Genomic DNA, 26419 nt, shown 5'->3' with positions numbered 1-26419 from the left:
ATAGCTATATTTCACGAACAGATCATGCTGGGCCTTCCTTGGTATACCAGCATCTCAAAGCTTCTAATCAAATACAACTTCCCCCACTCATCTTCCTCAAAATCTAAACTCTCCATCCAAATCAGTCATAATATGAGGGAAGAATTCGTGAATACCTGGAAATCTGCCAAGGCCTCCTCGCAAAAACTAGGTGACCTAGTGAAAGTGCTGGTGACGATGAGAAAGACCATAAACCAGGGATTCCTTCGGGAGCATGTAAGATTATATCCAAAGTTTGTTCGCCAATGGGGTGTGTCTGGGTGTCAAAGATCTTCAAGGTGGGTGCTACTTGTGATGAACTCTAGAAGGATGGGATGGTAATACTCGGTCTGGCCGTCTGGAAGCCCATAGAATTCCAGTTCAGAAACCGAGTAAGGAGGTGCGGCTACTGATGAGAAGCCTCCTTAAAGTTTATTTGGGTTAGAAACGACATCTGGGTCCCTACCCTCGCACAAGATTATTCTCAATTTTCTTGTTGTGTCCACAACTATACCGTTGATCAGAGTCACATCTGATGACTTCAGTGAAAGGGCTGATGACTTCAGTGAAAGAGCTGGTGACCTAGTGAAAGTGCTGGTGACGATGAGAAAGACCATAAACCAGGGATTCCTTCGGGAGCATGTAAGATTATATCCAAAGTTTGTTCGCCAATGGGGTGTGTCTGGGTGTCAAAGATCTTCAAGGTGGGTGCTACTTGTGATGAACTCTAGAAGGATGGGATGGTAATACTCGGTCTGGCCGTCTGGAAGCCCATAGAATTCCAGTTCAGAAACTGAGTAAGGAGGTGCGGCTACTGATGAGAAGCCTCCTTAAAGTTTATTTGGGTTAGAAACGACATCTGGGTGCCTACCCTCGCACAAGATTATTCTCAATTTTCTTGTTGTGTCCACAACTAAACATGATTTCGAAATGGCAAAGAAAACAGGTTTCATGAGCAGCTTAAGGAGGTTATAGAGACATCTGATTTTTTGACCAAACAACGTCTTGAAGAAACACAAGAAAAGAGCATCATCGTGGTTGACAGCCTTGCCACTAAAACAGCTTGGGTTTATTGCTTATATATTCTGAACAAACACAAATTTCGAAATGCCATTATTCTGAAGTATAATTGGTCCATTCCAGACATACAAAAAGAATGACATTATCCAAACAAAAACTGGGGCATGAATCAAGTCAATGAAACAAGAAATTCAATGAAACAAGAAATTTAATTTTAGCACATTTTACAGACTAAAAAGATGTAACAATTCATAAAATATAATGCCCATTTGGTGTATGACTTTTTGTCCTTGACTGCTAGTTTGGTTTTGGAAGGACAGGTAACTAACGGGGCAAGGAATGCGCGTGCCTGAAAGCTTTTGCACACACCGAAACGCTAGTTCAGTTAGGTTTTTAGAGACAGGGCTCATTTTAGGACTAGAAGAAATTTGTTAGTAGACATTAGGGGTTCTGTTTATAGTTGTTACTATAGGTTGCAGTCTTGTTGTGACAAAAAGTCTACACTAAAACATGCTTTAGTTTATATTGTGTGGTTCAAGGATATAAAATGTGGCTTCAAGGTGTATATTAAAGAGCTTGCGAAAGATTATGGCCTTTGTATCAATGGTTAGCTTCTCCAAACTGATGGACAAAATCAATGGGGCATTCTGTAGTGGTGAGAAACCGAAGATCAATAGTCTGCTGATCAACCGCTTCAAAGAGGATGGCTCCCTACCAAAACATTCGGATGATGAAGCCACCATCCACCCCGAATCCGAAATTTTCACTGTGTCCATCGGAGGCCAGTGCAACATAAAATTCTTTGACAAGAAGACGGATGATATAGTCCTTGACCACCCATGTGTTCCAAGATCCATGTATCGCATGACACGAAGTAGCCAAGAGTATTACAGCCACTGTATCATGGATGGGGCAATAACTGGTGGGGTCAGATACAGCCTAACTTTTCGTTCAGTTAGCTTCAGGAACAAGAACTCTACGTGCATCATAGGAGACAGTCATACAGGGGGGCTTAAGTTTGGGTCAGATGCCAGGAAATCGTTTGGACAATGGTTCCCTGGGAGGCAATATTTTGCACCAGTGGTTGACCAGATTGACCCATATGTCACATGTGGTTATCGTAACGTTGTTTTGATGTGTGCGATTAATGATCTTAAAAAACCTGAGATCAAGAATACAGCTGATATTAAACGAAATGTATTTATTCCCTTTATTAAAAAGATTGAGAAAATTCATGCTATTAACCCTAAGGCACATGTATATGTTTGTCCAGCCCTGCCTACAAAGCTTGCTGAACTGAATAGAAAAGTTGTTTGCTTTAACCGCCTTATTCTGACAGAGCTGATCCCTTCAAATTTTGGTGTGACTTACGTCGATGGGTTCGGTGGGTTCTGTGATGATGCTGGGCTTCTTAGCCAACAGTTCTCCAGAAACATCGGCCGAGACCAGCGACCAGATTATCTCCACCTTAACTGGAGGGGTACAGCTAAACTAGGCACTTTGATTCGTAACACAGTGCTTCTTAGAATGAATGGAGGAGTTGATAGAAGGAAAAGGAGAACAGACGAGGTTGATGGACGCTCATTTTGGAACGTGTTGAGTGGGACGGGTTCTACTACTGCTGCTGAGTCTCGACACCAGGATGGTTACCAGCCATTCTGACTCCCCTGAGTAAAGAGGTATGCCTAGTCTGTGCGAAGTTCATTAACGTAGGACAATTCATTGTTGAATGCTGTGAATGCGACTGCCCAATGCACCATAAGTGCTATACCAAATCCATTAACAATGACACATTATCTGACGATTTTTACTGTCCCAAGTGCGTACATTTAGCAGTTATTCGTTACAATCCATTTCGACTTGCATGCACTAATTTAAGTGATATTGAAAGTAGTGAAGTGGATGACACTATCATAAAAGTAGATCAAATACTAAATAACTGCGTATCGTACAATGTCAAGGAATTCAACAAAGCACTAGATAATCAAATGAATGAATTTTCATCGCTTCTCTTCCAAAACATCGACGGCAATAAGTCAAATTTCGACACTTTCGCTATTGAATCCCATAGGCTCACCAAGAAATTCTCGATCATAGCCTTAGCGGAAACAAATGAAGGTCCTGAATCCAGCAGTTTGTATCAATTAACTGGATACAACAGTTTCTACCAAAACACAATACCAGATAAAAAAAGGGCACTGGAGTGGCTCTCTATGTTTGTGACACTCTTAGTGCCAGAGTAAACGGCAATGTATCCCATATCACTGAACATTTAGAAACTCTTTTTGTGGCCGTAAGTAGTACAACTTCCCCAGTAACAGTTGGTGTAATGTACCGTCCTCCAAGTGGTAATGTCAATGTTGCACTATCTGAACTCTCTGACATCCTTGACAGTCTCCCCAAGTGTAGTTACCTAGCGGGTGATTTTAACATTGATTTACACGATAAGAATAGCACAATCGTACAACGCTATGAAGAAATACTATTAAGTAAAGGATTTTTCCCCCTAATTTCGTTAGCAACACATGAGAAACCAGGCTGCAAAGCATCCTGTATTGATAACATAATAACTAACGACGTAGAGAGTATAGTAGCTTCTGGAATACTGACTGACCGTATATCACACCACTCACCCATCTTCCAAATCTTTGATAGAAACTTGGACTCTAGCAGAATTGACCTGAAATACAAACAGTATTATGATTACAACAAACCGAATGTAAAAGCTTTTTTACAGACTCTGGAACATGATCTCAATAATAATGTTATCGACAATTTTACAACATTTCACGACATATTTAAGGACTGTATAGATAGAACTTGTAAGTTAGAAACCCCTAAATGCTCTAAAAGAACAGCACTGAACAACCCATGGATTACACCAGACCTTGTGGGCAAAATTTCATATCAGCACGAACTTTACGATAAATGGGTAAAGGTCAGAAAAGTTAAATGTAAATTTGGGGAAATTGAAAATAAAGGGGGGACATGCCAATGCCCAATATGTTGCTCAAAACGTGACAAGTATAAAAAATACAGTGACTGCAGGCGGAAGGTCAAAAAAGATCGCCGCAATGCTCAATCTAAGTTCTATGGTGGAAAATTTGCAGAGTTGCACGGAAACAGTAAAAAGACGTGGGAATTAATTAACCAAATACGGGGTAAACGAAAACGACAAACCAAACCTCTATTTACTATCAATAATGAAAAAATTACTAATCGTAGGGTAATAGCTAATGAGTTTAATAAGTACTTTGTCTCCCTAGCTTCTAATCTTAACGAGGCATACAATGAAATCGGCGAACTATTAATTAATGGCATCCCCAGTATCTATGACTACCTACCAAAATCCAACACGACCAGTATTTACATGCATGATTGTACAATCGATGAAGTATGTAAAATAATATCAGAATTAGGGTTTGCATTATCGGTCCAACATTTTTTATCGCCGATAACCGATAATAATTTTTCAATTATCGGCGATAACGATAATTATCGGCGATAAAATTTGGTCAGAACAATCAGCTTATTTTCCATCGATTCAGTGGCTTAATTAATCATACGTTCATGATTTATAACTTCCGTGATTGAGTGTCATGAATTCCCGAGATATCGTACACAAATTGTAAACGCGTAATTTCAAAATAGTCAATTAATTGAAAGTGAAGATCCGATATACTTTACAGTGAACAGTCAGTGACAATAACAATCTTACACAAAGTGGAACTCCACAGCCGCTAAACAGCTATACATTTCGGCTTGAGTTTTCTTTTCGATGTAAGATACTATTAGGGACTGATTTTTTGGTCGCTTGACTTTGGGGGATGCCGAAGATTTATCATTATTAGCAGCTGCGTTTTCTATACCGTGTTTAACTCTCAAGTGGTACCAAAGACTAGTGTAAGACCTTTTGGCTGTTGTGCTGAGAAAAGACTTGTCACATTGCATGCAGGCCACGTTGTCCCCCTCTTTTGTGAAATGTTTCCAGATCTCGTTGGTTGACATATCAAGATTAACTAGTTTTCCGAGACACAACAGAAAACAGATAACAACTGATACGTGTAACGTAATCAATCAACGATTTAAGCAAATGAGCGACCCAGGCAAGTTAATCATCGGCATTTCTCAGGGGAGGGGCGTGGAGTGTGGAGTGTGCAGGAGTGTATTGTTTTGTTATGGTGTGTACTGTGTCGGGTTCAAATTATTACCTTATACGGTTGTAACTCCGTTGAATTCAAATATGCAACTATCCCATGAAATATGAATACTTTTACATAGTACATACCTTGTTTCACCAATCAACAGTGATAAGATAACATTGCAAATCTTGCTGATTTAAGTACTTAAGTAGCAAATTCAGATGTTTTGATCAGTTTCACACATATCTTATGATCAATCTAGTGAAAATGGGAGGTAAGAATCTGCGAGTTAGCTGTAAAGTCTCGAAAATTCCGAAATTATTTTTGAAAAGAAATTTCTGAAATTATCGGTTTATCGGTCAGAAATTATCGCCGATAACCGATAACGATTTTACTTCGAATTATCGCCTATAATTTTATCGCCGATATTATCGATTGCAAACCCTAATCAGAATTGAAAAATGGCAAATCGTCTGATATCCCAATACATGTTGTAAAAGCGTCATCCAGAATTATCGCCCCCCTATTATCTGTACTATACAATGAATGTTTGAAGGAGGGAATATTCCCGGACGATTTAAAGATTGGCAGGATCAGTCCCATATACAAGAAAGAAAATGAAGAATTACTTGAAAACTATAGACCAGTCTCTACCTTAGCCGTATTTGGTAAGTTATTCGAGAAAATTATATATAGTAGGCTATACAGCTTTTTCCAGTCACAAAATATGATCTATGAAAATCAGTATGGATTCCGTAAAAATCACTCTACTAGTCATGCCCTGAATTTCTCAGTGAATTATATAGAATCATGCCTTAATAAAAAGCAGCACGTGCTCGGAATATTCATTGATCTAAGCAAAGCATTCGATACCATCTCAGCTGACAAATTACTGAGTAAGCTAGATAATTACGGAATTCGAGGCAATGCCAACAAACTCATTGCTAGTTATCTCTCTAATAGATATCAATACGTCTCGGTCCTAGGAGAAGAGTCTGACAAGCTTCCAGTTCTCTTTGGAGTACCCCAGGGATCTTGTCTTGGTCCGTTACTATTTATTATTTATATCAACGACCTATATAGGGCAACTGAACTAGGCAAGTTCATTCTATTTGCTGACAATACAAATATATTTGTCGCGGATGAATGTAAGATAAAGTTATATGAACGAGCAAACCAAATTCTCAAACTGGTACAACTGTATATGAAATGTAATCTCCTGCATATTAACATTAAGAAATGCTGTTACATTCACTTTAAACCAACGAATAGAAAAAGCAAGGTAGAACATAATGAAGAAGAACACGTACTTACTCTAAACAATGTAGTAATAAAGCAAGTCAAAAAGGTGAAGTTTCTTGGTGTTATTATTGATGATCAGCTTAAATGGGATGCTCATATACGGTCGCTCAACACAAAGCTGAAATGTGAAAGTGGGAAAATTTGTAGAATACGGCACATTATTCCAGAAAAACTCTACAAAGAACTGTACTACACACTATTTGAATCACACTTGCGATTTGGGATATCAGTATGGGGTGGCCTTAGTAACAACAGGCTTGAACCAATATTTATCACTCAGAAGAAATGTGTTAGAATACTATTTGGTAACCGAGAGGCGTACTTAGAAAAGTTTAGAACTTGTGCTAGAACACGAAGTAAAGACAAGCAAAAATTAGGAAGCGACTTCTATGAAAAACAGCACACAAAACCGCTATTTAAGAAAAATGGTTTACTAACCATACACAGTTTGTTCAAACACACATGTTTATTGGAAATGTTCAAAATCAATAAATTAGAATCCCCAGTCCCACTCCTAAATCTATTTAACAGATCATCAAGACGTGCTGATCGATTCATCACTCCAACCCCATCCACCTCCTTCATATATCAATCGACAAAAATGTGGAACGATTGTAGAAACACTGCTAGCAATATCAACTTCTCTACATCAACGAACCTTGTGAAATCCACAATAAAAAAGGAGTTACTCGGCATGCAGTCCAGGTACGACGAAATAGATTGGTGTGAACTGAACTTCGATCCCAACGAACTGAAATTCTAATGTCTACTCAATGAAGATATGCTGAGCGCTAAAGCCGATTGAAATGTTAATGTCTAAAGTATAAAATTTCGGCGGTCACGCCGCGCATTTTGCGCGCTGTGCCGCTATTTTTGGCCCATCTTATCAGATATTATTTACAATGTACTCGCACAGTACATGCAGGGCATGCCTCAAGATCATATTAGTGTAGGAATCATTATGTTTTCAACAATTCATTATATGTCGAATTCAGCAGTGGGTCCTCTCTTCGTCCGGTTTGTGTGTTTGTCGCCTGTCTGGACTCTCGTAGTCATGTAATTTTTAATTTTTAATTTCTAATTTGTTATTTTAATTTTAATTTTAATTTTTCAATTTTCTAAATGTGTGTTCTGCTCCGGGACTCGATTACCGTATCGGCTTTCTTGAGACTGTAAATTTGGAAAGCCAACTATGCGGGGCGCCTGCCCACCTGCACTGAAGAGTGATCAAAGAATTAACTAAAATTTCCTAATATAACGATTGAATATAGAGTTGTTTAACCGGCGCGGCCATGGGTGTGTGGCCTAGCTTTGGCTGCACACCTATGACTGCGCTGTTGCTGGTGGACAGGCGCAGTTTTTGTTGTGCAGTAGTGTTGCAAGAGAATAAAACCAACTTATTATGTACTAAATGGAATCAAGAATATTATTGACTATATTTGATAACGATGAATTGTAAATTTCGATCAATTTATATTTTTCGGTCTCCAATTATTGAACTGCGGAAGCTGGTTGCCTCAACAATGTTGACTATGCATGGTATGACTGAATTGTAAAAACGTGATAATTGAACGAAAAATAAATGATGAACATGATTCAAAAACTGTAAACCACCAAATGAATTATCGCTTAAATTTAAATAAGTATTTAAACAAAAACCACCATGTGCCGTTAAGCAGCAGGGCGCGGCTCATCTGGGCCACAGCAAATCGGCGAAAATGGGTTCGAAAAAGCCACTATTGGCACTCGAGTCCTTGATCTTTCCGATGGTTCACTGGGGCTTTTGAGCTGCCGTCCTTCAGCTTCTGTAAACTGAAATTACTACCAATCCAAGTTGAAGCAATCAGCCGACGCGCGGCTTTTATGGTTATATATGATATGTTTAATCTGTAATAAAGATCAAAATTCAAATTTGTTTCTCTAAAATTTGTTTCTCTATAATAAGCTATAAATATCTTAAACTATACAGTGCTAATTAAAAATTTCTTTATACTTCATTCTCAGATTAGATTTAAAAATTCAAAAAATATAAATTTATTTTATTAATACCTTCTCACACATTCTTTACTCACAGGACAAGACTTGGAAAACAGTAGCCTAGAGGAATTTAATTGAGATGTGTGGGAACAGCCAGTTATAATGTTTGGAAAATAATATTTGTGCAGTCAAAATCTTTCACGGTCCAATCAAGCAGGGCGTGGTTATGCTGATTGGCTAATAGCGCACTTTTAAGTTTTCCTCGCAAGCACATTACACTAGTAGTAAAGTCAGTCATTCTGAACTTTGGGGTTAAAATGTTAAAAATTTTGGTTGACCTAGTGTTGTGGTTGTCAGGTGGGTCTACCTGACAGATAAGAAGGCAGGGTTTCCTCGACGAACATGTGTAACCCTCATATAGGGATATTGGAGCACGGAATTTCATTATCTTGTAGAGCTCGAGGTAACTGTGGTATGTATAGAGATTTTGTATAGCTAGAATATTATTATGCTTGAATATCGGTTTGGTGTGTTCTTTTATGAAAAATTTTTGGTCAAGTTTCTGGTGTCCTATAGGCCTAGTACGTGCACAAGTCTTAAACTTATCAAGGTACGCCAGCCTATCACCAAATAGTACTCTGAGACAGTACTTCTGAGCAGTAAATATTGAGCTTATACGTTGCTTAGCTGCCCCACCCCATACAGATATACAGTAGGAAAGATGTGATTCGAACAGAGCATAATATAATTGTTGATGTAGAAATTCTGGAAGGGAGCAGCGAAGTCTACATAAAGTGGATGTGGAATGATTTAGGGTTCGCTTAAGAGCTTTAATGTGATCTTCCCATGATAGGTTCTCGTCAATTATAACACCCAGAAATTTTGCGGATGAAACCTTTTTGATTGGATAGTTGTCTACAGTTAGTACAGGTTCAGGGTGTGATAAAATCTCTGACTTAGAACCTGCCATGTTGGGTTTGAAGTGTATGTAGCAGCACTTGGACATGTTTATATGTAACTTATAGTGAAACTGCCCAAAACCATTATTTTCTTAATGGATGATTTGATAAATCGCTAGCTCTACACTTGACTTTCACATAGCCATGTGTATACGCGTACTGCGTGACGCGCACTACTGCAATACAAGCAAGAGGGCTCTGGCTAGAGCAACACTTAACTGTCACGTTTGATGGACGATGTCAACCCTTCCAGATCGTTGCCCTGCGAGTAAAAAAGCAACGATCTCGTCAATGCGAAGTAAAAACGATAGTTTGTGCAGCGCGCAAAAGGAAAAAGTCCTCCAACCGTCACGTAAATTTTTTAACACGTTCACACAGAGGTACGTCCTGAATGATTATTCGAAAATTAATTAACCCTACAATCTGAAATTTTAATTCAATCCTAACTTTGACCATTGTTAATGATCTGGCCCGGCGCGCGCAACTTCGTAGCACTTGCCGTCGAGCCCATTATCTCCTCACAAAAGCATTTGCTAAAACTAACCATTAACCCTAACGAAAAATTATACTGTCTTCCTTATACAGTCGTATCACGTGATCGAAACAAATCTTCGCCATGACTATCTCGCCAGGTGAGGGTTTTAACTTTATTTTATGAGGGGTGATTTGGAATCAGCGTCCAAAGATGCATCGATCCAACTTGGTTTCAACTGTCGGGGGCCCTTTTAAAATAATTTCGAAGGTTGCGACTGTGAAATAATTTGCATCTTACTGGGCGCGGCGGCGCTCAGCCAGTCAACTTGTCATTCTGCCGGATCCTTATTCTAAATGCGTGGCGTAGCCTAGTTGCGTATCGCGCTACAAAGGACTTTAAACCAAATATTAAGCTGGATAAACAATAATTATTTTCATTTTTATTTAATTGTTGATAGAACATCGCATTATTTGGTCAAACATTCTATCAAAGTTTGGTAGTTTTTAATTTCATAAATAATCACCATTGCTGAATTGATGTTGAGTGTTCACCTTTTTCCTTTGTACCCTCGTAAAGCAATATTGTATCACGTCGTGACCCCCACGGTCGTTCCACCCCTTTATCGTTCTTACGATACAGGGGAGCCGCGCACTCGTGCGCGGCGGGTCATACAACGTATGACAGGAGCAATAAGAGTTTTACCTGAGGACCCCAGGCTATTATGTTCATTAACATAATAGATAAATAAAGATTTGGCGGAATGACAGGCTGAGCGCGGCCCAGTAATAAGAGTTGTGCTTAACATTGTAAATCTTGTCCTCGTTCTCACATGCCTTACTACGTCGTAGTATTTCTTTCCTTTTTCTTGCTATGAGGTCTTTGGTCTGTTACTCTGTTGACAACCTGCTTACACCCTTTAGATATTTCCCCAGATGTGAGGAATACAGCCGGGGTGAAGGTAGCCTACTCCACTTTCAACACTTTCTCTAAGTACCCATACTTCTTCTCTTTTTAAACTTTTTTATATGTAAATAAATTATGACAATTATGTTAGTTATAGAATTTGTTTGTTTTTTAATGACGAAGGCTGTGAAATGTTCACAGTTCTGATAATGAGGAAATCAGGAAGAATATTTAAAACTGGTGATGATGTTTATGTCATTATTCTTAATCTAATCTAATCTAATCTAATCTCGTTGTCATTCATTTCGTAAACTTCTTGAAAAGTCTTTGTCCTGTTTGATAAACAATTGGGTGTGATACCCTAATCTCAAGTAAAGTTTTTATATCAAATGGAGTCCAAACTCCTCTAGCAGATACGTCAAGCCGAGCTTGGTCGCCTGTTATGGTCTTGGCGTTGAGACAGTTACCCTCGTTTACTTTCAGCAGCTGGGGTTCAATTGTCATACCTCACGCAGGATGTTGGCCATTGTGTCTCTAATGTTGTCTATCTCTCGTAGCTATTCTCCTCAGGGATCAGGTTGAAGGACACATTTGAAAAACTTAAATTCAAACAACTGTTTATCCAAGTGGTTAAAGGTGTATATATCAATGAGAAGGATTATTTGTCTTCAATAGGTGAAACAACGACTTTTTATTCAATTAAAGGATAGCTTCTAAAAATTTGACGGTCTGTATTATTGACGGTTCAGGGTTCGAATCCGAGTGTCACCTAGTCTAGGAAATAGTCATTTTCTTTTCCCGAATAGGGCTCAACGTACCTAAAGTAAACAACCAAAACCTTAATTTACGGCCAACCCTCGATTTACCGATGCTTTTTTTTCTCTCATACATAGGTGCAAATTGGTTCTTGTAATCCTAAGAATCAGTACTTGTTTGGTGGTGTGCCTTTGAGATGTGTTGTAAGCGAGAAGGACCTTGGAGTTGTCTTTAACACCAGTTTCAACTTTGAGGGTCATGTGAGAAAGTGCATTGCTAAAGCTAATAGTACCAGTGCCTGGCTTACAAGAAATATTATATCGAGGGAAACAAGCGTTATGCTGGGCTTGTATAAGTCTTTAGTAAAGCCTCATATAGAGTATTGTTCACAGGCATGGGCTCCAATGGCTAGGCATGGAAACTGGTCACTGATTCTTGAATTGAAGGTGTTCAAAGATCGTTCACCCGTATGATTGATGGATTGGGACTCATGACTTACAGAGAGAGACTGGATAAGCTGAACCTCACAACCCTGCTTGAACGCAGGGTTCGTGGAGATCTCATTGAGATGTTCAAGATCCAGGAAGGCTTTGTGGGTTATGGTTCCGATTTATTTGGTCGTTCTGGTAGGACCGTTGCTGCTAGATCAAAGACTCATAGATTCACCACAAATGAGACTGATTTCTTTGCCCAAAGGGTCTTGCGCTATTGGAACAGTCTACCACCACTTGTGAAAGCTAGTGAGTCGGTTACTGGTTTCAAGAGGGGATTAGATGCCTTTCGGCTTCATGGTTATCGAGCTAATAAGCTTGGTCATCACTGGGAACTTTCATATGACATCTTTGATAGGATAGATGTGTCTGTGTCTAATAGGAATAGTTATGTAAGTTATATGAAAGAGAATCCATTGGTAGCTAAGAGGAAGAAGGTTAATATCAAAGGTACAGGGTGGCCCAAAAGTGACTACCCACACGCAACCTTTTAATAACTCACGTTATTCGTCTTCAAATTACACAAAAATTTCAGAGATTATAGATATAGGTCAAACTTAGATTTCCTGAAAGTTTCGTAAACCACGCCCAATTACAGTGGGCGTGGCGTGACACTCCCTCTTTTTCACTATTGTCTTCATAAAATAAGAACGCTTTAAGCTAAGAACTCCAAATTTTTTGCACACATTTGGCTTGATAATTTAAAACCTTTCCCAAAGTTTCAAGTTCATTGTTCAAAATTTAGCTGAGTTATGACCATCTCAAAATTCATCGGATACGTGATCCGAGCACTCGGTCAGTGATCTCTGCACTTGGTTAATGGCCTGTTTGGCTCACATGCACCGCTTGATTGGTTGCAGGGCTTGTTAGCCCTGCTAGTCACAGGTTCGTTCCTTACAATCGATAAAAAGGAATGAACTATCCATTGAATCATCGAAAATGGTTCACTATCCTCCCTATACTGCGGAACAACGATTGTTTGTCTACCTGAAGAAAGAGAATGGGGAGTTCTGCCCTCAGCTTAAACGACAATTTCAAATGAAATTCAACCGACCATCCCCTTGCCGGAAAAGCTGCTTTGATATGCATCACAAGATTAAGTTCACTTTTTCTGCAAACGATCAGCGAAGAGTCGGCAGAAGACGAACTGCGAGGACCGAAGAAAACATCACCATGGTTATTGGTGACGTGATGGATACACCTAAAATTGGCACCCGAAAACGAGCTCCTGTCTTAGACCTCAGCAGAACATCCCTTCAACGAATCCTAAAGCGAGATCTTTCTAACCGGGCCTATCGGATCACAAAGAAACACCAACTTTTAGACCGTGATTCCTGATTTTCCTGAAAAGGTCACGATCTGTTGCGCCATCTGTCTAGCAAAGTCATTATCGGTATCCAATTAATCATGATCAGGTCGTCATCTCCTCAGTATGTTTGGTAAAGCCTAATGAACCTCATTAATACACGCTAACGCCTTACTCTTGAACAGATTGGGTGACGAGATCACTGATTGAGTGCAGAGATCACTGACTGAGTGCTCGGATCACGTATCCGATGAATTTTGAAATGGTCATAACTCAACCAAATTTTGAACAATGAACTTGAAACTTTGGGAAAGGTTTTAAATTATCAAGCCAAATGTGTGCAAAAAATTTGGAGTTCTTAGCTTAAAGCGTTCTTATTTTATGAAGACAATAGTGAAAAAGAGGGAGTGTCACGCCACGCCCACTGTAATTGGGCGTGGCTTACGAAACTTTCAGGAAATCTAAGTTTGACCCATATCTATAATCTCTGAAATTTCGGTGCAATTTGGAGACGAATTACGTGAGTTATTAAGAGGTTGCGTGTGGGTAGTCACTTATGGGCCACCCTGTATTTAGTTAAATTTTTTAAAAGTTTGTAATTATATGGTTTCAATCGTAAAGTGTTCATTTTCTATGAATTTCTTTTTGAGATGCCCAGAGAGGCATTATTTATAATGTTATGTTGTAGGTGCAGATTTCGTTTTGAGGTGAACTTTTAAGTTCCCGAGAAATCTTCTTAAGTTTGCTTTTTTTTCTCCTCGGGCACATTCGTAACCTACGGGCCAGGTAAACCTAAACTACATATTGACCTATATTTTGCTCAGGCACGTAGCCAGGATTTTTCTTTGGGGGGGGGGGAGGGGGGCTGTCGGCAAGCGAAGCTGCAAGCTGTGGCAGGGGTCTGGGGGGCGCAGCCCCCAGTGGGGTCCAGGGGCGGACCCCATTGGCGGGGGCTAGGGTGGCGCAGCCCCCCGGAAAAATTTTGCGAAATAGGGTGTTTTAGGCTACTTACTTTGTTACTTTGTTACTTTGTAGGGTTTCATAGAATCCTCTATCGGGCCATCGAAAAAGTCGACCCCCCGGACAGTGTAGAAACTGTTTTATCACCACTCCAATCAAGCAAGGAGTTTCCATTCCGACGGCTGTATCCTGGAGCTGGAGGCTCGTCCGGAAATGACTTCACAAAGTTCGTTAAAGCCGCTTTGAATTGCATAGGATCCTCGATGGTGTGCATATGTGTCGGGATTACATTCCATAATCGAGGTCCAGTGACTGCAAATGAGTTGTCATGTAGTGCTTGATTACGTTGACTGCTGGACTTAGCTATACTAGGCACAACTGCTTTTTGACCATGTCTGAGAGTCACCGAGAACTGGATACCAATATCATTAGGGCACTTGCAATGCAGAACTTTCCACATGTTGATGATTAAATACCGTTCTCTTCTTCTTTGCAATGACATCAGATCTAGGGCCTTTAATCTCTGCCAGTAGTTGAGGTGCTGGGTGCCATCTATTTTCAATGTAAACGTACGCTGAATCCCTTCTAGCTGTTGGATGTCCTTGTTCTTAGAGCAATTCCACAGAGGACAGCAATACTCCAGATGGCTTCTAACGAGAGACTTGTACAGAGTCATCATGGTGGCTTTGTCTCTCGTTTTGAACGCACTTAGCACCCAAGAAGCAACTTTTCCTGCGCGTTCAGCTATCCTGTTGACGTGTGGGGTCCAGGACAAATCAGCGGAAACTGTCACTCCTAGATCTTTCACCGTTTGAGTGGGGTACAGCATGTTTCCGTTAGACACTTCATATGTTTGCGCTTGGATGGCGAATGGATGATCAAACAAGGAATTCTTTGGACAATGCTTGTGAACAAGAAGCTCGAACTTATCCTCATGAAGGGCCATGTTGTTGCACTTAGCCCAATTAACAACAGAGTTGAGATCATCCTGCAGGACATCTTTGTCGGCCAAACTGTAGATATGCTTAAGAATCCTAGTGTCATCAGCAAAGAATCTGATGACAGACCCTTTAACACATAGCTTCATATCATTTATGAACAGAATGAATAACAGTGGCCCAAGAACGGTGCCTTGTGGAACTCCACTGAGGATTGCGGCAGCAAACGATGATACACCATTTAACACAACACATTGCTTCCTTTCAGTCAGGAAGGATCGGATCCAGTTTACCACCTTCTCATGAAACCCCAATCTCTTCATTTTCAGAAGCAGTAACCGATGATCGACCTTATCAAAGGCTTTGGCAAAATCCAGATATATAGCGTCAGTGTCTGCATTTCTAGTAAGACCTTGAACTATATCGTCTACGTGACTTAACAGCTGGGTAAGGCAGCTTCTTCCTGAGCGGAACCCGTGCTGGTTGTTGCAGAGTAACTGATTTTTCTCAATAAAGTCAACCATAACACCACGGAGGATACGTTCATACACTTTGATGATGTGCGAAGTGAGAGCAACTGGTCTGTAGTTGACTGCCTTGGCCCTGTCACCCTTTTTAAATAGTGGTGTAATGTAGGTGTCTTTGTAGAACGATGGCACTGTACCGTTTTCAAATGATTCCTCCCAAATAATACGTATAGGAGAACACAACTCCTTAGCACAGTTTTTCAAGAGAGTTGTAGGTATTCCGTCCGGTCCACAAGCAGAATCTGTAGAGATACTTTTTATAGCTGAAATGATATCTTCGTCACTAATTCTAAAGTCCTCTAGTTCTTGTGGGTGCTGGATAGAGGGAGGGGAGAAAACCGGATCCTTAACATCAGGAGAGGTCGGATCGCTAAACACAGAGCTGAACTGTTCCTGCAGCAGATCGGCCATTTTCTTGGGGTCTGTGGTTATCTCCTGGTTGCTATCAAAGAGCATGTTAATACTGGATTTGATCTTCGACAGAGACTTAGCATAACTGAAAAAGAACTTGGGATTTGTTTTGATCTTTTCTACTGCCCTGGATTCCTTTTCATCAAGTCTCTTGGTATGGGCACATCGAATATCATACTGTAGGAGTGCAACCTTGTTCCTAACATTTCTGATGTGATCGTCAGGTGCACCATTGTTGACTAAGGCATTCAGCCTTGCCTGGAGTCGGTTCCTTTTACGCCGCAAAGCATTGGTATGTTTTGGGCGCCCAGAAGGTTTAGCCTTGCGGGGAATATGAGACGAGCATATCTGAAAGAGGGTCTCAGTAAACAAGGCTGGGAAGTCTTCAAAAGAGCATGAAGAACGAAGTTGAGACCAGTTAGTGTCTTCTATCTCGTCTCTGAGCGAGCTGAAGTCTGCTTGGAGAAAATCAAGGCATCTGTACGAGTTTTCATCAAACTTCGGCACTGCTGATTTCTCCTGTTCAAGTGGATTATATGCTAGCATAACATCTACCACGTGATGGTCTGACATTGTTGTGGTTTTGCATTCAACATTTGTAACAACTCGGTTGTTGTTAGTAATAAACAGGTCCAAAACATTGTTTCCTCTCGTTGGACACATTACGTACTGACTCAGCAGATGATCAGACATGAAAGTTAAGAAATGCTGTGCTGACTGCTGAATTTCTTGCGTGCCTCCAGATTGAACACAATTTGTCTGCCAGTCAATTGAGGGTAAGTTAAAGTCTCCGGTCATCATTATATCGTAGCTGTCGTCATTAATACTACTGATACATACGGAGAAAAAACTGAGGAGTGCTTTAAAGCTTGACAAGGATGCATTAGGCGGACGATAAGCCACAGCAACACATGTCTTTATAGTGCTGAAACTACAGAAAAGTCCCTCACACGTGCCGTCATCAAACGTGTTACACTCACTGACCGGTAAGTTGACATGAGAGTAGAGTAGAACACCCCCTCCCACCCTTGCATCACGGTCGCTGCGAGATACCGAATAGCCTGGTATTTGCAGTTGTGCGTCTGACATATAGGACTTGAGCCACGTTTCCGTAAGTGCTATAAACGGTAACGAGTGGTTTCTGGATTTCTCATCCTGAATAAGATCTGAGATTTCTGGCACTTTCCATCTACTCGTACTTGATGCACTAGGATTCATGGACTGGACATTTAAGACGAGGCATGAGGAATAAGGGGCACGTGTGTCCTCTGAGGCGGTAGGAACTGCGGGTACTGGTAGTGGTATAGTGGGAGCGCTGTTCCTGGCTGAAGAGGTGGAGGTGGTCTGGGGTAGTGGTAGGGCATTTGAGTTTGAGGGAGGCTGGACCGGTGGTCGACTATTTCTGATAGGAGTCCGATCCTGGTTTGCATCGTTTCCAACAGTCTCCGTAACTCTAAAAAATCCTGATTCGCCGCCGTTACACCTTTTGATGGCATGGATTTCTTATTCTCTGCTTTTCCCTTCTTGTGTCCAACAGCAGAGTTGCTTGTCTGACGGCGGGTACCCTTCAAATGAATAAAAGTGCAGTCAGACTTCGTGCAAAGTTTATTCTTAACTGAAAACTTGCACAACACAGGGTGAAGAAACTTGCAGTCTGGACCTTTACTGCAACCAAACTTGTGCTGATTTCCGTATTGACAGAATCTGTTACAATACTTCGGGTGTTCAAACTCACAAATCTGACCATTATGTTTCTTCTTCCCCTTGAGACCATGAGGACACTTTCCACGCTTGTACTTCTCACAAATTCTCTCCTGCGCAGCAGCAGATGATTTCTCGTGAAGCTCTGAATCGTCAATTGCTACACTAGATTGAGAAGTGGAGTGTTCTGTGATTTCCTCGGATGAAGACATTTGTGACGCAATCAAATCCTGCTTGGGTTGCTGAGATTCGGAATCTGATTTGTTCACAGTATTATCATCTGATTTGTTCACAGTACTATCATGCCGGCTCTTCGATTTTCGTGGTTTAATAGGAATGCTTGATTCCATGCATGATTTACACAACCAAACATAACTAGAAAGAACAGTAGCACTAGTCAAAACATCGTGGAAACTCGATTGAAAGTTTAATGAATTTACAAAAATGTATGGTTTGGCATAATCATTGCCTACAATCCTGACCTGAGTAATTTCCCCCTTTGAGACTTTATATTGAGTTGAAAATTGAGTTTATCGAGAGGAAGTGAAAAATCTCTGGTTCTAATTTGGATTTGAAGCCATGTTTAATTTTTTCTGTTGAGGTCAATTTTTTGCGCAGAAAGCGCTTGATTTTAGGGGAAAAATTTAAGTTTGCTTTTAATTTTTAAGGTCCTGTCGGCACCTGAAATCGACGAGATCTGCAGGGGTGCACCCGGGTGCTCTCATACTCTGGGGTATTACTGTTGTGTGTACTGTAAAATAACTTGTTACTACACTTAACTATGTTTTCATACACCAAGCATTCCAAGTGGGGCTCCTTTTTGGGAGGGCGGCACTTCAGTATGTAACGCCACTGCTGACTTAAGTTTATTGATATTGTTTGATAGATGATTATCATATTATAAATGTATGTAATATTCTATGGACACTCATCCCGACTGCACAGGTTTACAACAACGTTAGTATGAATGCACAGAGTAGTGCTAAAATTTTTCTTTAAATTGTTATAATGTGTCTTAACAGCATGTGGTATTGCCATAGCATTGTAAGGGTTCAATTTAAATTATTCCAAACTTTTGAATAATAGGGAATTTTATGATTCCCTGCTCCGTATGTAGTTCAAGGGGGCTATATTTATGAGTCGCATTTGAACTTGATTTCTCTTGGAGAATTTCTCTTTAGACTCTTGGATAGCACTACGCATCTCTACATCCTAACCGAACCCCAGTTTTATCTTTTAAGTTACTTGATTTACAGAGTAAAACTGTTCGTAGAAAGATTGTAGAAGCGATGTATATATTGAGATTAAGTCCTGAAATGAATGATCGTTCTGAGTTGAGTTATTTGTACAAATATTTAGTCGATGTTTAACTAGTAAATAATGTATTGATAGGACTATCTTGGATAGTAACCATGACAACCGAGTTATCGTTGCTTAAGTGCTGATTTTATCATTAGTTTTTACACATGAACTGTGAATTCTGAACAACCAGTTTACGTTTACTAATTAGTTTAGTATCATGAGTAGTACAGTATTTAGTTGTATTAGCTTACATTTCTTCTTGTCGTATTTTTTGTTCTTTTTGACATTTTTTGCAATTACATTTTTGGGTCATATTTCGTAAATTTTATTTCTCTGTTTTTTGTTTTAATGTTATTTTAAATTTCTTTCCGTCGTTAATTTTTACACATGTTTAACAATTTTATTACAGAACTGAAGAAGACGTTGTTACGTGGAATGATTATTTCAATTCAATAAAGTTTCTAGCCTAAAGTTTGCTGCTTCAATTTGTTCGCAAGTTAAGAGTCTAAAGAGAAATTCTCCAAGAGAAATCAAATGCTCCGTATGTGTACTATGTTTTATGATTACCTATAATTTAGAATCAGTGTTGAATTCTTGTATTAACCATGATATCACTTTAGCTTGCAAGGACGCAGTTCAGACCAGAGAAGAAGAGTTACACTCATTAATTCCATGCTGAGTTCAGCCAGTAAATATTTAAGAACATCAGAAAGAACATACAGTAAAAAACATTTATCATTAATAATGAGTTTGCAGCAGATTTTAAGTTGCTAAATTGCTGGGTTGTCTCAGTTATTTCCTTATATATAAAACGATGAAACTCTTGGAAAATGCCCATCTGGATTGCCTATCTGAACTTATTCACACTTTGAGCCTCACCACTGGAAGTTGCAGACTGCATTTAAAGTAAGTGTAATTTTATTCAGCTGTCAACATAAAATAATTCAAAGAATTTGCGTTGTATATCGATCTCATTTTATCCAAGCTGAATTTTGTATGTAGTTTAAAAGGTATTTAGGAAATTATCGTGTGAAAAACATTATATTAACCGTGCATCAGAAAATTTCAGGTATTCTTTTATTCCCTCAGTATTCCTTTTTTATGCATTTTATTCCAGATTATAACTCCTACTCTGTTACAGATTAGAAAGTTACAGCTGTAAAATGACAGGAGATGACAAAAAATTGCTAAGACACATCACAAATGCCTCAGAAGACACTGGTTTGTCTAATTATCATTATTCATATTATTAGCAACTTGTGAAAAAACAAACAGCAAGATTATCTTATTAATAAACTCCATTAAATAACGATTTTAGATAGATCCCATAGTTCACTCTTTGCTCCATCGACTTTTAGATATCTGTCATTTCATTTTCTGTATTAATTTTCTAAACTACTCTCATTCTCTTAAAAATCTGACATGATATTCCCAACAACAGGATTGCAAGCCCTATCCCCTCCTAACCTTGGTTACGGCTACCACAGTCCCACAGTAACAGGAACAGGACAGGAACAAGACGCGTGTTCTACCAGAACCTTCCACTGCCTCGTTTCTACACTCAACGCTAGTTTTCCGTCCTGACTACGATTTCAGGTTATTTATCATATTTTATACAAACAATTTTATACATTCCAGGCTGTTTCGATGAGCTTGCATAGAAAATCGGTAGCCTATCTCAAACAAATAAAACAATAATGAGAGCAACAACTTTTCTTCCTATTCTCTTTCAGATTTAAATATAAACAATTATCTGACATGAAAGAAACGTTGTCATTATAGAATTAGGTACCACTCCCTAGTCCCTACTATTTCTAATGTGTTGCTACTGACAAATGACAAAGGATAAAGACAATGTGTGTGTGTGTACTGTGTGTGTGTGTGCTCTTGCAATATACTTAATCAATATACTCACATTTCATACATAGCTTTCATACATAGCTTCTTAGTTCTTACACTCGCTTCAATTTTCAACATGCAATCTATCTTTTATCAATATCTTAAATCTAATACTAGAAACCCCCGGGAAGCTTATTATAAATTTATCTGGTATTGAACTTGCTAAGATCTCCGCAGGTGACTATTACACTTCTGACCAAAATTATATCGTTGATTTAGTTTTATAATTTATGGATAAAAACTTCTAACACCTTATCACTTCAGTAATACCAAATCAGAGGAGTTTTGTAGAATGCCCAATCTGAACACAGTAACTCAGGACATCCACAACATCTTCTACACATCGCTAGGTAAGCCCGGGCACATAGTACAGTTCACTGCAGTATCAGGTTACAATATGTAATGTGTTTACTGTTTATGCAGGATGCTAATCGAATCTGTTATCGTATGTGATTTTTGGACTGCAGTTTTTAGGCAACACGCCAATAAATGTGTTGAGATATTTTGTAACAGTGTTTTAAAAGTAACTAACTTATAGTGTTAACAGTTAATCGCGATTATAAATAGCTTTATAATCATGTTAACAACTGTTTTAAGTTATAGTTGGATATAGTCTAAGCTCGCTAGTCGCCATTATCAATGTTGTAAATGATAGAGTCGAGTAGTTAAAAGAAAATTTACAAATCATATTAGAACTGCACTGATAACATTGATTTGTAGAGAAATATCCAAGGTCCCGGCCCCCGGTAATTTGATTTTGTCACTCCATTATTTATAATGAAGTTACCATTCTATTATATTGTGAGAGTAAATTATAGGTAAATTATAAGTAAATTATAAGTAAATTATAATTTAACTGTGAGCTTACTCCCACAATAGAACAGAATGAAAAAGAATAGAATAAAATTAAATATTTACACAGCTGAACATATCCAGATCTTACAAATAATTCAATGAAATATTTAGTATTTATTTTCCCAAGGAGAATCATATGAAATTAGTTGAAACCCTAAATCAACTACACACAAGATGATAGTCTCGAAATCTAGACAAGTTGTCATCGGAGAATATTTCTGGTACTCACGACCAGTCACGACTCAATGTTTTAGGAAAAATATAATTGCTTTTTTCTGCAAACCTACGAATAAGTCAACTTATTTCATGCTGATTCCCCGCGTATTTCAACTTATCAACCGAACAAAGCTTTTGCAATAAATATAAATGTCTAAATTTCAATAATGTTGGATACGGCCATACTCGGTTGAATACACCCCATCTCGTTCGATCTGGGAAGTTAAGCAACTGCAGGCCGGGTTAGTACTTGGATGGGTGACCGCCTGGGAATTCCCGGTGCCGTATCCTTTTGCAAATAAATGATGGACCGGACTTGACCTTATTTTTTGCCTTTTTACCGACCTCAAGGAATTAATCCGTCACCCAAAGTATCAATCTTTTAAACGCAGTATTAATTAAGTGTGTACCAAGTTAATAACTTATTAACTTACATGCACGACAAGTCAATAGCCTTAGTTATTCGTCTAAATATCGCTGTAAATAATAATAATACATTCGTTCTCCGATCCGATTTGTGGAGGCTCCATATAAAACCAAACTTTATGATGAAGATTGTAGGACGTAGGTGCGGCGGCTCTTCTCAAAATATTGCCTTGAGATGGTGCCCATCACTGAAAAAGGTGTGTAAGCGGAAACTACTTGGTAATGTAAAGACCTTATAATATATAGTTACACACTTGACAGGTGGTAAGCAACACTCCTCTACTGGTTTAACATGTACATCCACACTATATAGTGCAGAGTTTTAGCATGGTACAATTGGTAACCCTACACCACTGTTCTATAATTCTAATTAGCCCATGTAGTGTGTACCAACTGCTTATTATGTCCCACCCACCAAACATACTGGAAAGGGGGGGGGGGGGCCTCTCCAGTCTCCTCCAAAAATGTCCGATTTGGCAAAAAAGTAGGAATAATTCAGCAGTTAGTTTGTCATAAATATGATTAAAACGATAGGGATTTTTCCTCCGCAAAATTCCGTTAACTCAAAAACATCATTATTCCAAAACTTCTGTAAAGTTATCAAGGCGAAACTAGTGTTGACGCCCCCCTCCCCAGGCCCACTACTGTCTGATAAGGTTTTAATATAATTTAAGGTTCTTATGCACTGTGTCCAGGCTCCAGCAACATGCAGCCTCGGTTCTATTTATGTTTTAAAATGGTAATCTAATTTTCTTTGTATATTTCAGGTGACAGTTTTTGTGACATTAAGGAACATTTATGGAATACGATTGACAAAGAGATCGGTCTTCAGGAATGCTCTTTCTACAGGTAACATTTTGTCTAATTTTATTTACATATTCTTATGCAAAATTCTTTTGTATTTTTAAAAGCGATAGCTTGTACATAACGATGTGTTTTGACTCGTGACAAAAACTGTCTCGATGTTCCTGCCATTTCAAGTAGCAATTCTTCAGTTATAACTCAAATCTCAATTCTTCAGTTACAATTCGGATCTAGATTCTGATCCTTACGGAGATTGTCTATGGTACTTCAACTTTTTCTTCTACAACAAGAAAATGAAGAGAATTCTATTTTTCAGTTGCCAAGCTCATCCGTACGTTTAAACTTTAAATATATGCTGTCTGCTTTTGTCACGCATTGCAGGCACATTCTAATTTACTGCCAGAATTCGTTCCATAATACTTTCAAACAATTCAGAATATTCACATTACTGAAGCTTTCAAAACAATAACACTAAGAACTTGAATAATCACTGAATACATGCACTGCATGTGGCTGCATTGCTGCCAAGTATTCACTGTTGATAGTAAACATGATAAACATTGACAGGCTAACGTTTTTTAGTTTGACTGTCAAACTATCATCAGTTCTGTTGCACGTTACACACTTGGCACACAACACCGTATATAATAACGTGTAATATAGCGTGTATAATAACGCCCTTAAGCGCACTGAGTAAACTATAGTCTACATATGAGATCATCTTACTGAACATTAAATTCTATGTTGTAACTAAACTCAATATATTATACCGTCAGTTTGTGATCTATCTCACTAGTGTGATTTAACTGGTGACGTCATAATACCTCAGGTACGGTGATACTACTATGTCAGATGATGATGATATGTACTACAGTGGAACTGATATGGGAAGCAGCGATATCGAATAACGGTGTAGGTTTTATTTAACGTAAAGTTCTACAACTTTTAACTGGAATATACCTGTTTTACTGGTTACCGTTACGCGAGAGGGAGAGAGCTGCATGTCAATACGAGGAAACATTACCCTTATTACCCTTATATATTACCCCTCTAATTCCTGCACTATAAGTCGGATCTAATTGGACACCAACTGCCGAGCAACTGTTGGTGCGACTGGCTCACACAATCTGTTCTGTTGTTTGACAGAACCTACCAGAACATAGAAGCCTTAGAGTGCAATGATTCAGATATGTTAATATGTTATCCATATCTGGTAGCAGCATGACAATTTGTGTTGTTTTGAAATCTACATTTAGAGTTATTTATAGAGGAAAAAGCGGCAGGAGCGCTTATTATGGACGGCGGGCGCTACCGCCTAATTATGATTCTCTTGTGTAAGCCAAATGTACTTCGCGCGGTTATCTGAATCGCGCGCGCATAAAATCTGGTAACCAGCTAGCGCGCAATATTGTTTGACCGACCGTACGCAATTTTTTGGATCTAGTCCAAAAAAGAAGCCTAAGTTAAAAAGCTTACTATCTTACATTTTTTCCGTTCACCCTTTTGTAAAAAGGCAATAGTGAAAGGTTACGAATGGACGTTTTTGCAGAAAAACGTGGATTTTGGAGATAGCAGTAGCTAGGTGGGTCTGAATATGTTGTCATCTGTCCTTACTTCCGTCCGTTACCATGACAACTGGCGCGCAGTGCAGCGCGCGAGTATTGCTTGCGGAGATGTGATGTATAAAGCTAGCCTGTCAATGAATGCGCGGCGCGAGTGTATTTTAATGTATATTATGCAATGTATAGTATTAGGTTATAAGCCCAATTTGTACGTGGCATGCGTAGTTTTGTGTACTGATGTGTATCAATATTATTATTATGAAGTGAGCTGATTGGAGCTTATATTTATAGTTATAGTGAACGGAAATCTAGCGTCCGCCAAAACGAAACAACGGGCGCAATTCTTGTTTTCAATAAAATAGAGCTTATGGTAGAAAAATCATTTTTGTATCAAGCAATTCTAATTATCTTTCTTCCTATCAGGTCGTGTGATGTTTACAGCCTTTGAGGATGCCCTTAAACTCTGTTACTCTACGTCTCTACGATGTTCCTGTTAACGCTACATTCCTGTTAACGCTACATTCCTGCAAACATTTATTGAAAAGACCTTTAAAAACAGATGTTTCCAGTTGAGATCAATACTTTGGACTGTGACTTCCAGCCACCAGAATCTTAATTATCTATTATTTATCTTTTTATGTATAAAGTACCATACCAAAATATTTTGCTATCATATTAATCAATTATTAATCATAATGATAGTGCTATTTAAAGGTATCCGAAGGGTTTTTCGTTTGCATTAAAACATGTTGAAAACAGAGGTATATGATGTACCGAATTCGTCCACCTTGAGACTTAATTAACACCTTTCTTTAAAGAACTAAAGCAAGCGAAAGGCCCAAATAATTAAAGAATATTACAATTGCATGCGATCAGACTTTTTCAGTTATTTTGTCCTATTGTTTGGCCTATTAATGCCTAGAAGCAACGAAAATGCTTTCCATGAGTTGCAGCTAAAAACCAGTTCAATATAAACTATAGATGGTGATTTTAGACTTTATTGCAATATTTAGTATTATATCGAATATCGACTGTATTCCTAAATGCTAAAGCGGACTGTCGAACTATTAAGTAATATTGGTGGAAAAACTCTAGTGGAAATGTTCTTGAGGCAAGAGGCCATGATTTATGTTACCTTGGTGATCCCAATGTTTCTATATGAGTGAAGTTATAATCTAAAGTAGAGCACAATTACACAATATCCCTTAAAAGATTTGGCTATCCAATAAATAGCAAATCAGGCTCAATCGCTCAGGTTAAACTTTGTTATTGCGGCTTTCATCCGAAGTTATTCTTGTTCATGTTTTTCATTTTTCGTCTGAATCAGATTGTTATGATTGCTTGATTTTAATGATTTTGTGTTCAGGTCCTAATTTTGACTCCCTGTTCAAACTGAAAATAAGTGGTGTGAGTTCCAATGTGAATTACCCATGTGATCGGCTTTATTTGGAATAAGAAGTGCTGAAGAG

At 38.8% G+C, this 26419-nt stretch overlaps 2 protein-coding genes, 1 long non-coding RNA gene and 1 other non-coding gene across 6 annotated transcripts in view; 2 read left to right on the top strand and 2 right to left on the bottom strand.

Moving 5' to 3' along the window:
• The window catches only part of LOC134826085 (calcium and integrin-binding protein 1-like), a 42060-nt gene extending 20486 nt beyond the window's left edge, over positions 1-21574 (bottom strand). The window contains exon 1 of the mRNA XM_063838353.1: positions 21569-21574. The gene's annotated coding sequence lies outside the window, so the exon portion shown is untranslated. The remainder of the gene's footprint in view (positions 1-21568) is intronic.
• LOC134820461 (uncharacterized) lies at positions 2640-7224 on the bottom strand. 3 transcript variants are annotated; one of them, XR_010160892.1, is made up of 3 exons: positions 7141-7224; positions 3614-3718; positions 2640-3451 (listed from the first exon to the last, which is right to left on the bottom strand). It is a non-coding gene; the product is annotated as an uncharacterized LOC134820461 (long non-coding RNA). The 3 variants fall into 3 exon arrangements; XR_010160891.1 differs by lacking the exon at positions 7141-7224 and adding an exon at positions 6921-7018; XR_010160890.1 differs by lacking the exon at positions 7141-7224 and adding an exon at positions 6495-6796.
• LOC134826086 (repressor of RNA polymerase III transcription MAF1 homolog) lies at positions 19802-26388 on the top strand. Its single transcript, XM_063838354.1, has 8 exons — positions 19802-20094; positions 20330-20409; positions 20630-20784; positions 21352-21437; positions 23352-23433; positions 23606-23719; positions 24218-24300; positions 25374-26388. The coding sequence occupies exons 4-7, from the start codon at positions 21380-21382 to the stop codon at positions 24294-24296; spliced, it is 333 nt and encodes a 110-aa protein (XP_063694424.1). The 5' UTR covers positions 19802-20094; positions 20330-20409; positions 20630-20784; positions 21352-21379; the 3' UTR covers positions 24297-24300; positions 25374-26388.
• Positions 22331-22449, top strand: LOC134826166 (5S ribosomal RNA). Its single transcript, XR_010161663.1, has one exon. It is a non-coding gene; the product is annotated as a 5S ribosomal RNA (ribosomal RNA).
• Positions 26389-26419: the final 31 nt, after the last annotated feature.

The sequence above is a fragment of the Bolinopsis microptera genome, chromosome 1 (genome assembly GCF_026151205.1).
Source record: "Bolinopsis microptera isolate Bmic1 chromosome 1, MBARI_Bmic_1.0, whole genome shotgun sequence".
NCBI lineage: Eukaryota > Metazoa > Ctenophora > Tentaculata > Lobata > Bolinopsidae > Bolinopsis > Bolinopsis microptera.
This window is presented reverse-complemented; position numbering and strand designations above follow the sequence as displayed.

Bases quoted from the DNA above. Each gene is read 5' to 3' on its own strand.
- LOC134826086 (XM_063838354.1), top strand. From the start codon at position 21,380: ATGCCCAATCTGAACACAGTAACTCAGGACATCCACAACATCTTCTAC. The intron at 21,438-23,351 runs GTAAGCCCGGGC...TGTATATTTCAG, and splicing joins CATCTTCTACACATCGCTAG to GTGACAGTTTTTGTGACATT. The intron at 23,434-23,605 runs GTAACATTTTGT...TCAATTCTTCAG, and splicing joins CAGGAATGCTCTTTCTACAG to TTACAATTCGGATCTAGATT.